General features: G+C 49.8%; 1 protein-coding gene across 1 annotated transcript; it reads right to left on the reverse strand.

Moving 5' to 3' along the window:
• Positions 1-2,361: 2,361 nt before the first annotated feature.
• Positions 2,362-11,736, reverse strand: LOC144678560 (uncharacterized). Its single transcript, XM_078538309.1, has 5 exons — positions 11,672-11,736; positions 11,169-11,435; positions 7,054-7,122; positions 4,178-4,280; positions 2,362-3,148 (listed from the first exon to the last, which is right to left on the reverse strand). Exons 2-5 carry the CDS (start codon positions 11,404-11,406, stop codon positions 2,926-2,928), a joined length of 633 nt encoding a protein of 210 aa, XP_078394435.1. The 5' UTR covers positions 11,407-11,435; positions 11,672-11,736; the 3' UTR covers positions 2,362-2,925.
• Between the last annotated feature and the right edge of the window lie 1,800 nt (positions 11,737-13,536).

Below are 13,536 nucleotides of genomic sequence, written 5' to 3' on the forward strand. Positions count from 1 at the left end.
CTTCCCCCACTCCCTCTTTCCCCCCCATTCCCCCTCTCCCCCCCACTACTCCCTCTCTCCCCACCCCCCGCTCCTTCTCTTCCCCCCCGCCATCTGTCCTTGCTTCCTCTCCCCACCCATGACCCTGGTTCCTCTCCAACCAGCCCCCTACCTCCCGGTCCCTCTCCAACCCGCTGCCCCCCATCAACACTGAGGGGGTGCCGCGCTGTCGGAGGGTCGGTGCCAAAGGAGATGCTGGCCTTCAGGTGAAATTTTAAACCAAGATCCCCATCTGCCTCCTTGGTGCGTGTAAAAGATCCCACGGCCACTATTTGGAAGAAGAGCAGGGGGAAGGTCTCCCCGGTGTCCTGGGGCCAATATTTAGCCCTCAACCAAAATCACTAAAAAAACATGATCTGGGTCATTATCACATTGATGTTTGTGGGAGCTTGCTGTCCGAAAATTGGCCGCCACGTTTCCTACATTACTACAGCGAACATACTTTTGGAAAAGTATATAATTGGCTGTGAAAAGCTTTAGCCATCCTGGGAAGGTGAAGGCGCCAGAGAAATGCAAGTCTTTGTTTTGAAAGTTGCTGAAGTTGTCTCTGCAATACCGCCCTTTTCCCACCTGGTGGCGCCGCTGCTCAGTTTTAAATTTGGATCAGCAGCGCCATCTAATGGCTGAACCCCTTTAATACAGGAACAACAAAAAACAACTTGCATTTATATAGCGCCATTAATACTGCAAAAAAGTTCCCCTATGCACATCAGGGTTTTGTAAATGAGTCAAAAGTTGATCCAGAGCCACCTAAGCAGATACTAGGGACTAAAAGCTTAGACAATGAAGCTTTTAAAAGGCATCTTAAAGGAAGGGGGATAGAGGATTAGGAAGGGATTTCCAGAGTTTAGGACCCCAGGCAGCTGAAGGCACGGCCGGCAATGTTGGAGCGATGAAAATCGGGGGATGCTCAAGGGGCTGAAAGGAGCGCAGAGATTTTGGAGGGTTGTTGGGGCTGGAAGAGGTTACAGAGATAGGGAGGGTTACAGAAGCTGGAGGAAGTTACAGAGTTAGAAAGGGTTATAAGGGTTGGAAGAGTTTACAGAGATAGGGAGGGTTATAGGGGGTTAGAAGAGGTTACAGAGATAGGGAGGTTTGTATGGGCTGGAGGAGGTTAAAGGGATAGGGACAGTTGTAGGGGCTGGAGGAGGTTACAAGGATAGGGAGGGTTATACGGGGTTGGAAGAGGTTACAGAGTTTCTCCAGTGCATCTTGTAGATGGTACATAAGGCTGCAAATGTGCGTCGGTGGTGGAGAGAGTGAATATTTGTAAAAGGGGTGCCATCAAGCGGGCTGCTTTGTCCTGGATGCTGTTGAGCTTCTTGAGTGTTGTGGGAGCTACACTCATCCAGGGCAAGTGGAGAGTTTCCATCAGAGACTCCTGACTTGTGCCTTGTAGATGGTGGACAGACTTTGGGGAGTCAGGAGGTGAGTTACTCACGGCAGGATTCCCAGCCCCTGGCCTGCTCTTGTAGCCACAGTGTTTATATGGCTAGTCCAGTTCAGTTTCTGGGTGGAGAGAAGGCACCAATCTCTCCCCGATTCCAGGGGTGGAGGTCCTGTGGAAGAATTGACCTGAGCCACCAAAGGAGAGCAGCTGGTGACACAGGGTGTTCGTCCAGAGAGAGTCCCGAACCTCGTAATCCCACCCCCCGCACCCACCAAGCCAAAGCCACCAACTGCAGCTGCACTGGGAAACTCTCCAAGATCATGTTCTACACTGATGACAGTAAAGATCATGGAAGGCAGGGAACTTTTGGATAAACTTAATAGTGTCCAAAATATAATTGTAAGTACCAATACATTATTGAACTTATTCAGTGTAATAAATAAATGTCCCTAAAATACCAAATTGGTCAATTCCTTTTCCTGATCTCCTGTTGATTTGGACATTCTGAAATTATCATCTCAGACTCACTGATGACAAGTTGGTGACAAGGACTCATGGTCAGTGGGAAGTGATTCTGATTTCAATCCTGAACTATGATCTCCACAAGGAAGCACTGAACGGTCTCCTTATTTAAGAAAGGACGTAAATGCGTTGGAAGCAGTTCAGAGAAGGTTTACCAGACCAATACCTGGAATGGGTGGGTTGGACAGACTCGAAGAGTAAGATCCTGCGGGGTCTTGACAGGGTGGATGTGGAGAGGATGTTTCCTCTTGTGGGAGAATCTAGAACTTAGGGCTCATGGTTTAAAAATAAGAGGTTGCCCATTTAAGACAGAAATGAGAAATTTCTCTCTGAGGGTTGTCTGGAGGATCAGAATCCCCTCCAACTGGGAAACATACGAAATTAAAAATCCAGACCCACAGACCTGTTTTGACTTCATTTTGAAGATATAAAATACAAAATTTTTATTTGGAACAATATACTTTCATAAAGTATTTGAAAAAAACATTACAAGGCATTTCGAAATGGCCATCACAAAAAATGCAATCATATTCCACTTTTCCACACAGGTCATGAGGTGTTTCAATGGAATCAATATTACAGACATTTCAATATGGTCATTACCGAGAGTCAGACAGTGCAAAGCTGTTCACTTTATCGACATACATCATGTTAACACTCTGAGCTGCTTCAATACAATGATGATATATTTAGTGTTCACTGTACACTTTCCGTCTGAATCGTACAGCCCGAGGGGTCTATACAATTCCCAGCCCCTCGGTGCACTGTAGCTGAAAGGTCTTAGACAGCGACCTTTCCCCATTGCGCCTTTGTCCCCAAGCTCTAATACATCCCTCAGCACGTAGTCCACGGTGCCTCATTGTGGGGGGGGGCAGAGAGAGAGTGATGGGGGGAGGGCTGGCCCCTGCAGGGCAGTGGTGGTGTTGCGGGGGGAGCCTCCACAGCGCAGAGGGTTATACGTTCATATGTAACAATCATCCATTCTGGGCTGATTTTCCCCTCCCTGACACAGGCTCAGTGCTGGGGAAACTCAGTCGGTGCTGGACAGTCCCGTTCCCCAGAAGGTTTTGTTCTCCAGCCGCTCCATCCTGATGCTCAGGTGCTGTTGTCACAAGGCCCCGTGTTTCATCTGGACAGGTCACCTCTGTCAAAGGAACATCCTTAGATGCTTCATTTCGATTGTTCGAGTGTCGATTCCTAGGAGAGAAAAACCAGCAGAGTTCAGGTGACATTAAAAGAATCCAACACTTTGGACAAGTGTGGAAAGGAGCCGTTCAGGAGCACAGACCGATTAAATTACACTCAACATCCTGGGTACCAATAGCAGCTGGAAAATGGGTCACAGGAGCTGCACGGTGATGGAGCACAGAGTGTAGAGGAGAGGAGGCTCATAGGGGAGGCAACGGGCAAGAGCTGGACACTCCACAGGAGCTGTGCTGACCGAGGCACCAGACAAATAGAAAAATGCCAGCTCACCTCAATATTGGAGAAGAAGAAGAATTGATGAGGATCTCGGTTAACACTGAGCTGAAGATGATGGGGATCAGATCAGACACGAGGAGGTTGGGAGTGTCCGGACTCTCCAGACTGATCCTGAAGGATTGAGAGGAGCCACAGATGGACAGGATATTCCTTGATGTGCTCAAGCCCAATCCAGCAGTGACCAAACAGGTTAACAGACACAGAAATATCGCGATGGAGAGTCAGAGGACAGAGTTAGAGAGTCTGTAATAATCTCCCCTCCCCACCGCTGGGTGGGCGAGAGGTGGGCAGGGAGATGGGGATGTTGAAGGAGACAAGGAAATCCAAGATGGCTGCTCCAGTGATGGAAACCACTGATGGCCGGGTCACAGGGTGCTGAGATTGAGCAAGAACTTGCATTTATATAGCAGCCTTATTGTCCAAAGGTGCCTAACAGGGGAAAGCGTGAGCCACATAAGGAGATATTAGGACAGGTGACCAAAGTCTTGATCAAAAGGTGGTAGGTTTTAAAGAGCGCCTGAAAAGGAGAGGTTTAGGGAGGGAATTCCAGAGCTTAGGGCCCAGGCAGCTGACATCACGACCGCCAATGATGGAGTGATGGAAATCAGGGGATGGCCAAGAGGCCAGAGAGATGAGCACAGGCAGCTCAAAGTGTATCGCTGTACACAACATTTCCACAACACTAAATGTAATAAAACTAAACTGGAATTAACAATGGGAGCTGTGGAACATTCTAGAACTCACCATCTTTGCCATGTTTGGAATATGAAAACCACAATTACAGCAACAAGAAGAACAGGAATTCCGATTCCCAATCCCACTCTTGCTCCAGTAGAGAGTCCAGAATCTGTGGACAGAATGAAGACATTAACAGACTGGGACACACTCACAAAACTAACAGCAGAGACCTTCAGCACCTAGTGTTTCAGAACCAACCCCAGTACAAACAGATCCCTGGTTAATTCTAGTCCTGGAGGGATGTGGGAGGTTAGATGCCAATAATCACACACACACCAGGCCACCCCACAGCTCCTTTCACGCACACACTGTCCCACAATGTGATGGATACATGCTTTCCAATCGACATAACTAGACACTGACCAGCAGCAACCTCCCTCCAGTTAAACCCAACAGTCCGCTGAAATAGAGCGGGAATTTTAATTAAATCAGGAAAGGAAAGCCACGGGATTGGGTGGAACGCTGATTTACACCCAGGTCAATATTACTCCCCACTGACTTCAACCAGTGTTACACACAATCCCGTCAGTTTCCCAATAGGAGGGTTCGGTTAAAATTGTACCAAGACTTTCCACACAGGATTCCAGAGACATTAATGCTAGTGGGAAGCAGGAATCCTCACTTCTGTATCTGAGGGACAGGAAGGTGAGATTCAAAAAACAGAAATAACAATTCCAAGTAGTTTAAGGGCCAGTTACAGGTAACAGTGACCCACACCACTCACTCTCACAGAATCATTCTATGGTGAAATATCACACAGCATTTCAAACATTCTAATGTTACTACCTGTCTCTGCAGCATGTTCAAATGTAAGAGCTGAAAACACATGCAGTAGTTTAGAAACAGGTTTACCTGGTACCTGTGTGTGTTCTAAAGAAAACAACATGTGTTTAGTATTGTGTGTGAAACAAACTGCAGAAATGTTCAAAGACTCTATCGGGCTTTAGGGAAACACATCCTGGGAGGAACGGGATTTGGGTCAAACTGATCGGGAAGGATCAGGAACAGGGTCGGCAAAGTGAAAAATCCAACAGGGTTGCATTAACTGTGGGGGGTAGAATGGAAGTTTTCCAGAGTTACCCTGAGCAGGATCATTCCCAGCAGCCTACATCCCCCTGAGGCGAGAATCCCCCCAGGATCCTGGGTCTACTGGGATACACTTTCAAGGCAAGTGCACTGGGTCTTGCAAAGGCTGCCTGAGAGGTGTGATGGGCCCCACCTCCCCAACATCTGGAGATGGATAGAGCTCTTTGCTGGAGAGTGAGTGCAGCTTGATAGCTCCATTTACTCCTTCCATCACCCAGTTTGACAGCTCTGTCCTTCAGGGCTCAGTCTGCTCAGTCAGTGGTGCTATTACTGACCCAGCCTTAGTGATGGACATTGAAGACCTCACTCAGTACATTCTGTGTCCTCGCTACCCTCAGTGCTTCCTCCAAGTGGCATTCAACATGCAGGAGTACTGATTCATCAGCTGAGGGGGGGCAGCTTGATAACTCTGTTGACTCCTTCCATCAGTGAGTATGACTATATCACCCAGCTCTCTCAGCATGGACACTAGTCCCCAGATGTTAGTGAGGGGATATTGCAGAGTCCACTGGGCTGGGTGGGTCTTGGTTGTTTCCTGATTCCATAACTGGGTCACATCCAGTGATCTGTTCAATTTTAGTCTCTTTTTTTCTCATGGTTTGATTCTGATTGAAGTGGCCGAGCAAGTCAGAGGACAGTTAAAAGTCAACCAGGTTATTGTGGGACTGGAGTCACATAGAGACCAGACTGGGTAAGGATAGCAGGTTTCCTTCCCTAAAGGGACATTCGTGAACCAGTTGGGGTTTTACAACAATCCAACAGCTTCAGCGTCACTTTTATTGGAACCAACTTTATATTTCCAGATTTTTATTTAATAAACTGAATTTAAATTCTGGGTGTGCCATGGAGGGATTTGAACTCTCATCCTCTGAATCATTAGTCCAGGCCTCTGTATAACTAGTCTAGTAACATAACCACTGAATGACCAAACCCATACAGAGATTAAATACAGAATACCTGAAACAGAAACCTCTCACCTCTTAGAGAGATGACCAAGATCAGTTTGCTCCCAATAATAGCCCACACTCGTGTTCCTGTAAATCTGACACTGATACTGGTTCATGTCAGACTTCCTGAGGTCAGAGATCAGAACCAACCAGCTGCCCTGTTCCAGTTGATCTTTGAACAGTTTTGTTCTGTTTCTGAACCATGGGTCTTGTCCTGTCAAATCGTCATTCCCAGTGATGAACTTGTGTAAATGTTCATGATGAGATGTCCCCCAAATTACCAGTAAATCTGAGACTGGGACATTGCGTTTGTAGGTACAGGGCAGCACAAGCTGCTCCCCAAGGAGCCCAGAAACTGGCACAGGCGAGTCACCAGGGAAAGATTGAAAGTATTTATCCACAGATATAACCTCCCTGCTGGTACATTACATCCCAAGCTTCACATGGTTACACTGCGATGCTTGATTTACAAGAAGCACTGACCAGTAAACCACTGCTTTCATTTCTGTGGGAAGGTTAAAGCTCAGGCATTAAGGGCCTTCAACTAAACCCAGCTTGTGCTGGAGATTTGGGATCATGTACATCCACCAGAGAAGGCAAATGGCAACCTGGGTTTCTCATCCCATAAAAAAGATGGCCCCTCAGGGAGAAGCCAGAGGGAGTGGCACCGCGCCCTCTGGCACTACCCTAGGAGGTGTTGTGCTCAATTTTCCCCATGTCTATTGGAGGGGGATTTGGCCCCATGACCACCTGACTCAGGTGAATGTTGAAGCCACTGAACCACAGCTGACCGCCACTGAACCACAGCTGACCCCTCATCTAACATTATAAAATTTCACACGGTATTACCTTCGGTTGTGTTGTGTTGTTTATGATGATCAACTGCAGGAGTTACACTTGGGTCTGGGGTTCGACAAACTGGAATAGAAAACATTACAGCTCAAATGCGAATTAGATCCACTATTTAACTTAAGCATCTCCCCCCATTCAGCTAATCTACTGCTGAAGCCCTCATGTCTGCGTTTATTACTTCCAGACTCAACTATTCCAATGTTCTCCTGGGCAGTGTCCCACATTCCACCCTCTAATCTCCAGCCCATCCAAAACTCTGCTGCCGTCATATCCTAACACCCACACCAAGTCCCTTTCACACATCACCCCCATGTTGCTCACTGACATACATTAGCCTCCGGTCCAGTAATGTCTCAATTTTAATATTCTCATCCTTGCTTACTAATCCTTTCATTGCCTCCCTATCTCTGTAACCTCTTGTCCCTCCGACCATCCTTATCTCTAACTTTCTCCAACCCCTCAAATCCTCCCCATCTCTCCACTGTCTTCCAGCCCCTCCCTGTCATTGTAACCTGCAACCTTCACTACAACCCTCTGAGATCTCTGCGCTCCTCCAATTCAAGCCCCTTGAGCATCCCCCGTTTTCCATCGCTCCACTAATGGCGGCCGTGCCTTCAGCTGCCTGGGCGCTAAGCTCTGGGACTCCCTCTCTAAACCTCTTCGACACTGTCTTTCCTTGTTGAAGATGAGCCTTAAAACCGACCTCTGACTGAGCTTTTGGTCACCTGTTCCTAATGTGGCTCAGGGCCAAATCTGGTTTTATGAAGCTCCAAAGTTGAGATTTAACAAGGCTAAAAATGCTCTTTCAATTAAAGTTTTTGAAAGTTGGATAAACACCTGAATGGGGAAAGAAATCTGCAGAACTGTGGGAAAAGAGAAGGGGACTGGGATTAATTGAGTAGCTCTTCCTCAGAGGCAGCACGATGGGCTGAATGAACTCCTATGTTGCACGATTTTCAGTCACCACTCACACTGTAGATCTAAAGGCAGTCATCCATTTATTTACTCAAATAGTGAGCGTGGGTAACATCACACTAAAGGGCAGCTGGAACACCAGCTCTGGTTGGATGTACTCCTCCAGGTCTGATCACATGACCACGTTAGAGACATTGCTGCAGGATGACAGATTGGGACCTGAATATTAAAGGGCTCATGAAATTTAAGATGGACAGGAAGCTAGGAAAAGGTGGAGGGGTGGCTCTGTTAATTAACTGCAGTAATAGGTCATCCCTCACTATTGTGCTAAATTCAGGAAACCAGGATGTAGAAACGGTGTGGGTCGAGATGAGAAATGATAAAGGCAAGAAGTCATTTGTGGGAGTGGTGTACAGGCTCCCTAACAGTGACCACACAGTAGGATGGAATTTAAAGGAGGAAATAATGGAAGCTTGTCAGAAAGGCTCATGGGGACATTTTAATCCGCATATAGACTGGAAAAAAAATCAGATGGGCAAAGGTAGCCTAGATGAGGAGTTCATAGAACGTTTTTTGGATAGTTTCTGAGAACAGCATGTTCCGGAGCCAACCACAGAGCAGGCTATACTAGACCTGGTCTTGTGCAACAAGATAAGATAAATTGATATCCCCATAGTGAAGACACCCTTAGGTGGCAGTGATCATAATATGATTGAAGTTTACATTCAGTTTGAGGGAGAGAAGAGTGGGTCCAAGGCTAGTATTTTAAACTTAAATACGGGCAATTATTTGGGAATGAAAACAGAGCTAGTTAAAGTGAACTGGAAAATAAGGCTAAGGGATAGGTCAGTAGAGATGCAGTGGCACATATTTGAAGGGACATTTCAGAATACACAAAATAAATACATTCCAATGAGAAAGAAAAATTCCAAGGGGAGGACACACCATCCATGGTTAACTAAAAGAGTTAAAGACAGTATCAAACTTCAAGAAAAATCATAATTGCACAAAGATGGGTGGCAGCTCAGAAGATTGGGCAGAATATAGAGAACAAAGAATGACAAACAGGTTAATAAGGAAGGAAAATTAAGAGTCTGAGAGAAAGCTAGTTAGAAATATGAATACAGATAGCCAGAGTTCCTATAGATACGTAAGTAAGAAAATAATTAACAAAGTGGGCATTGGTCCTATAGAAAACGAGTCAGGGGAATTAATAATGGGAAGTAAGGAGATGGCAGATGAATTGAACAGATTTTGTATCAGTCTTCACTACGGGGGATACAAGTAACATCCCAGAAATAGCTGTAAATCAGGAAAAGGGAGAGAGGAACTCAGGAAAATTACAATCACCAATGAAACGGTAGTGAAAAAATTGTTAAGAGTTGTGGGCTGACAAATCCTTGGGGCCTGATGGAATTAATCCAGGCTGTGGCCCTTTAGTTCAAGCTGGTTTATTTTTCAAGATAACTCCTCAATGCTACCACACAGTGTTCCAGCTGTATCTTTGTATTCTATTTAGATGGGATAATCAATGGCCATCACCTGTTTAACTAGCAATTGTTTTATCAAGGTGATTGCCACATTAATAAATGGGTGGGATGAAATGAGTGGTGTGCCACAGGGATTAGTGCTGGGGCCTCAACTTTTCACAATTTATATAAATGACTTGGATGAAGAGACAGGAGGTATGGCTGCTAAATTTGCTGATGAAGTAAGTTGTGAAGGGGACATAGATAGGTTAAGTGATTGAGCAAAGATCTGGCAAATGGAGCATAACGTGGGCAAATGTGAACTGTCCATTTTGGCTGGAAAAATGAAAAAGCATATTATCTAAGTAGTGAGAGACTGCAGAGCTCAGATGGAGGTGCCCTAGTGCATGAATCACAAAAGGCTAGTATGCAAGTACAGCAAGTAATTAGGAAAGCGAATAGAATGTTATTGTTCATTGTGAGGTGAATTGAATATAAAAGTAGGGAGGTTATGCTCCAGTTTAAGGAAGGATGTAAATGTGTTGGAAGCAGTTCAGGAAGGTTTACCAGACTAATACCTGGAATGCATTGGTTGTCTTATGAGGAAAAGCTGGACACATTAGGCATGTACCTGCTGGATTTTAGACTGAGAGACAACTTGACTGAAACATATATGATCCTATGGGGTCTTGCCCGGGTGGATGTTGAGAGGCTGTTTCCTCTTGTGGGAGAATCTAGACCTAGGTGTCACTGTTTAAAAATAAGGGGTCGCCCTTCTAGGGCAGGGGTGAGAAGAATTTTTTCTCTCAGGTTAGTGAGTCATTGGACCCCTCCTCCCTCAAAAAGTTGTGGAAGCAGAGTTTTTGAATATTTTTAAAAGGCAGAGGTAGATAGATTCTTGATAAACAAGGGGGTGAAAGGATCTTGGGGGTAGATGGGAGGTTACAGTCAGATGAGCCATGATCTTACTGAATGGCAGAGCAGAGTCAAAGAACCAAGTGGCCTACTCCTGCTCCTAATTCCTATGATTGTATGACCTTCTGCCTCCTATCGCCCCTCCCAACACTTCTGCCATTGCTTGGCCTGACGTTCCACCCCCGTCTTCTACAGCACGTTTAATAGACTAGAAATGCAGAAAAACAACAATGTCCCGAAGCTCATGTAGATGCCGGAGGATGGAACAGTCTTTGCACGAGGCTAACAGCCAAAGCACAGAGGGATTGGAAAATGAGAGTGAGAGTTGTAAAATTGAAGGACGGATGTATCATATCAGAACACTAAATCGTATCATGAACAGGATCCTTAAGATACAAACTCCCAGCTCTAAATGACCACGGTGAGAGACATTCACATGAATGGTGTAATCCCAGCAATTTCTCAGACATACAATTCAGGTGAACAGGGAGGCTCATAGAGAGAGTGTTTTCCAGTTGGTTAACTCTCAAGAGATGACCATCATTGATGAGGTTGGCATTTATTGTCCATCCCGCGATGCTCCATGAGACGTTGTTGGTGGGTTTACTGCTTGAACTGGTGTTCTGTCATTTTCAGGCTGCTGGTGGAGCGAAGCTAATTGTGCAGCAAGTCTCACCACCTAGTACTGGAGGATTTTTTTTTTTTACATGAAGTAAACATGGCCGGGAACTTTTTTTTTTACCCTAAAATGAAAGGTTAAGGAGAAAACAAGCGTTTAATGGAAAGCAGGATCGCATGCAGGTTTAAACTCACCATCATCTGCACTGAATGTAACACGTATCGACTTGGCGAACTCAGCCTTCCCAAACTCTAGATAAAGATTTTCTTTGGATGCATTAGTTGGATGTGAAATATCTTGGATGCACATGTCATAACAGCCGGACTTATTAAAACCTGCCCTGTAATTCCCAGTGCAGTTTGGCCCTTTGCAAATAACTTTCATTCCACTTTTCAGCACAGGCCTCTGATCGTCGGTCACACATTTATTCATCGTTATATTTGCTGTTCCTTCGATAGACACTGAAAGAAATGGAACAAACAGCTTTAGGCAACTTTTCATTTGTTTTAAAACAAATAACGAGGGCAGGAAGAAGCCATTTTGAGGGTGCCCAGGACACCAGGTGGGGGAATTTTCCAGCAGTCACAGCACTTAATTGAAACAGCAGCAACAAAATAAATTCCTGATTCCCCCACCCTTTGATCACTGTTGAAATGTTCCAGCAGTCACAGCACGTACCTGAAACAGCAGCAACAACATTGAGCAGTAGCAGCAGGAGTGATTTCTGTAAGTTGTGTCCCTGCAACAAGAAAACACAGTTACCCCCTTTACACAGATTCACTTCCTGACCTGGTTGATGATGGGACTGGGCCGGGCTAAGCGCATGCGTGGGTTTGATCCCTGACCCCCGGGCAAAGATTGACAGGAGCCGCGCATGCGCCTTGGAGCTGGAGAAAGGGCCCGGGCCCGGGAGAGGAGCGGGAACCCGGGGTGGAAAAGTGGATGCAACTGGGCCTCAGTGTGAATGGGCCCAGAGCCAGATCCAAACAGCCACCGGCTCACCAGGTAAATCAGCAACTGTGTCTCGCCCATTTTCTCCAGTTGTCTCTTCTGCTGATCCTGTTCCCGCCCCAATCCGGACACTTTAATCCAGGATCAGCAGGAGGAACCGCCCGGTCCCCGCTCCCCCCACCTACTCCCGGTCCCCGCTCCCCACTCCCGGTCCCCGCTCCCCACTCCCCACTCCCCGCGCCCCACTCCCGGTCCCCACTCCCCACTCCCGGTCCCCGCTCCCCACTCCCGGTCCCCGCTCCCCACTCCCCACTCCCCGCGCCCCACTCCCGGTCCCCACTCCCCGCGCCCCACTCCCGGTCCCCACTCCCCGCGCCCCACTCCCGGTCCCCACTCCCCGCGCCCCACTCCCGGTCCCCACTCCCCGCGCCCCACTCCCGGTCCCCGCTCCCCGCGCCCCACTCCCGGTCCCCACTCCCCACTCCCGGTCCCCGCTCCCCACTCCCCGCGCCCCACTCCCGGTCCCCGCTCCCCGCGCCCCACTCCCGGTCCCCGCTCCCCACTCCCGGTCCCCGCTCCCCGCGCCCCACTCCCGGTCCCCGCTCCCCACTCCCGGTCCCCGCTCCCCGCGCCCCGCGCCCCACTCCCGGTCCCCACTCCCCACTCCCGGTCCCCGCTCCCCACTCCCCGCGCCCCACTCCCGGTCCCCGCTCCCCGCGCCCCACTCCCGGTCCCCGCTCCCCGCGCCCCACTCCCGGTCCCCACTCCCCACTCCCGGTCCCCGCTCCCCACTCCCCGCGCCCCACTCCCGGTCCCCGCTCCCCGCGCCCCACTCCCGGTCCCCGCTCCCCACTCCCGGTCCCCGCTCCCCACTCCCCGCGCCCCACTCCCGGTCCCCGCTCCCCGCGCCCCACTCCCGGTCCCCGCTCCCCACTCCCGGTCCCCGCTCCCGGTCCCCACTCCCCACTCCCGGTCCCCGCTCCCCACTCCCCGCGCCCCACTCCCGGTCCCCGCTCCCGGTCCCCACTCCCCACTCCCGGTCCCCGCTCCCCACTCCCGGTCCCCGCTCCCCGCGCCCCACTCCCGGTCCCCACTCCCCACTCCCGGTCCCCGCGCCCCACTCCCGGTCCCCACTCCCCGCGCCCCACTCCCGGTCCCCGCTCCCGGTCCCCACTCCCCACTCCCGGTCCCCGCTCCCCACTCCCGGTCCCCGCTCCCCGCGCCCCACTCCCGGTCCCCACTCCCCACTCCCGGTCCCCGCGCCCCACTCCCGGTCCCCGCTCCCCGCGCCCCACTCCCGGTCCCCGCTCCCCGCGCCCCACTCCCGGTCCCCGCTCCCACTCCCGGTCCCCGCTCCCGGTCCCCGCTCCCCGCGCCCCCACTCCCCGCTCCCACTCCCGGTCCCCACTCCCGGTCCCCGCTCCCCACTCCCGGTCCCCGCTCCCGGTCCCCGCTCCCCGCGCCCCACTCCCGGTCCCCGCTCCCCGCGCCCCACTCCCGGTTCCCGCTCCCACTCCCGGTCCCCGCTCCCCCCCCACCTACTCCCGCTCCCCGCTCCCGGTCCCCGCTCCCACTCCCGCTCCCCGCGCCCCACTCCCGGTCCCCGTCCCC

The sequence above is a fragment of the Cetorhinus maximus genome, unplaced genomic scaffold (assembly GCF_964194155.1).
Source record: "Cetorhinus maximus unplaced genomic scaffold, sCetMax3.hap1.1 HAP1_SCAFFOLD_4636, whole genome shotgun sequence".
Lineage (NCBI taxonomy): Eukaryota > Metazoa > Chordata > Chondrichthyes > Lamniformes > Cetorhinidae > Cetorhinus > Cetorhinus maximus.

Coding starts and splice junctions, on each gene's coding strand:
- LOC144678560 (XM_078538309.1), bottom strand. CDS start 11,406: ATGAATAAATGTGTGACCGACGATCAGAGGCCTGTGCTGAAAAGTGGA. Junction 4,281..7,053: donor ACAACACAACACAACCGAAG/GTAATACCGTGT, acceptor TTCTGTCCACAG/ATTCTGGACTCTCTACTGGA. Junction 3,149..4,177: donor TTCCAAACATGGCAAAGATG/GTGAGTTCTAGA, acceptor TTTCTCTCCTAG/GAATCGACACTCGAACAATC.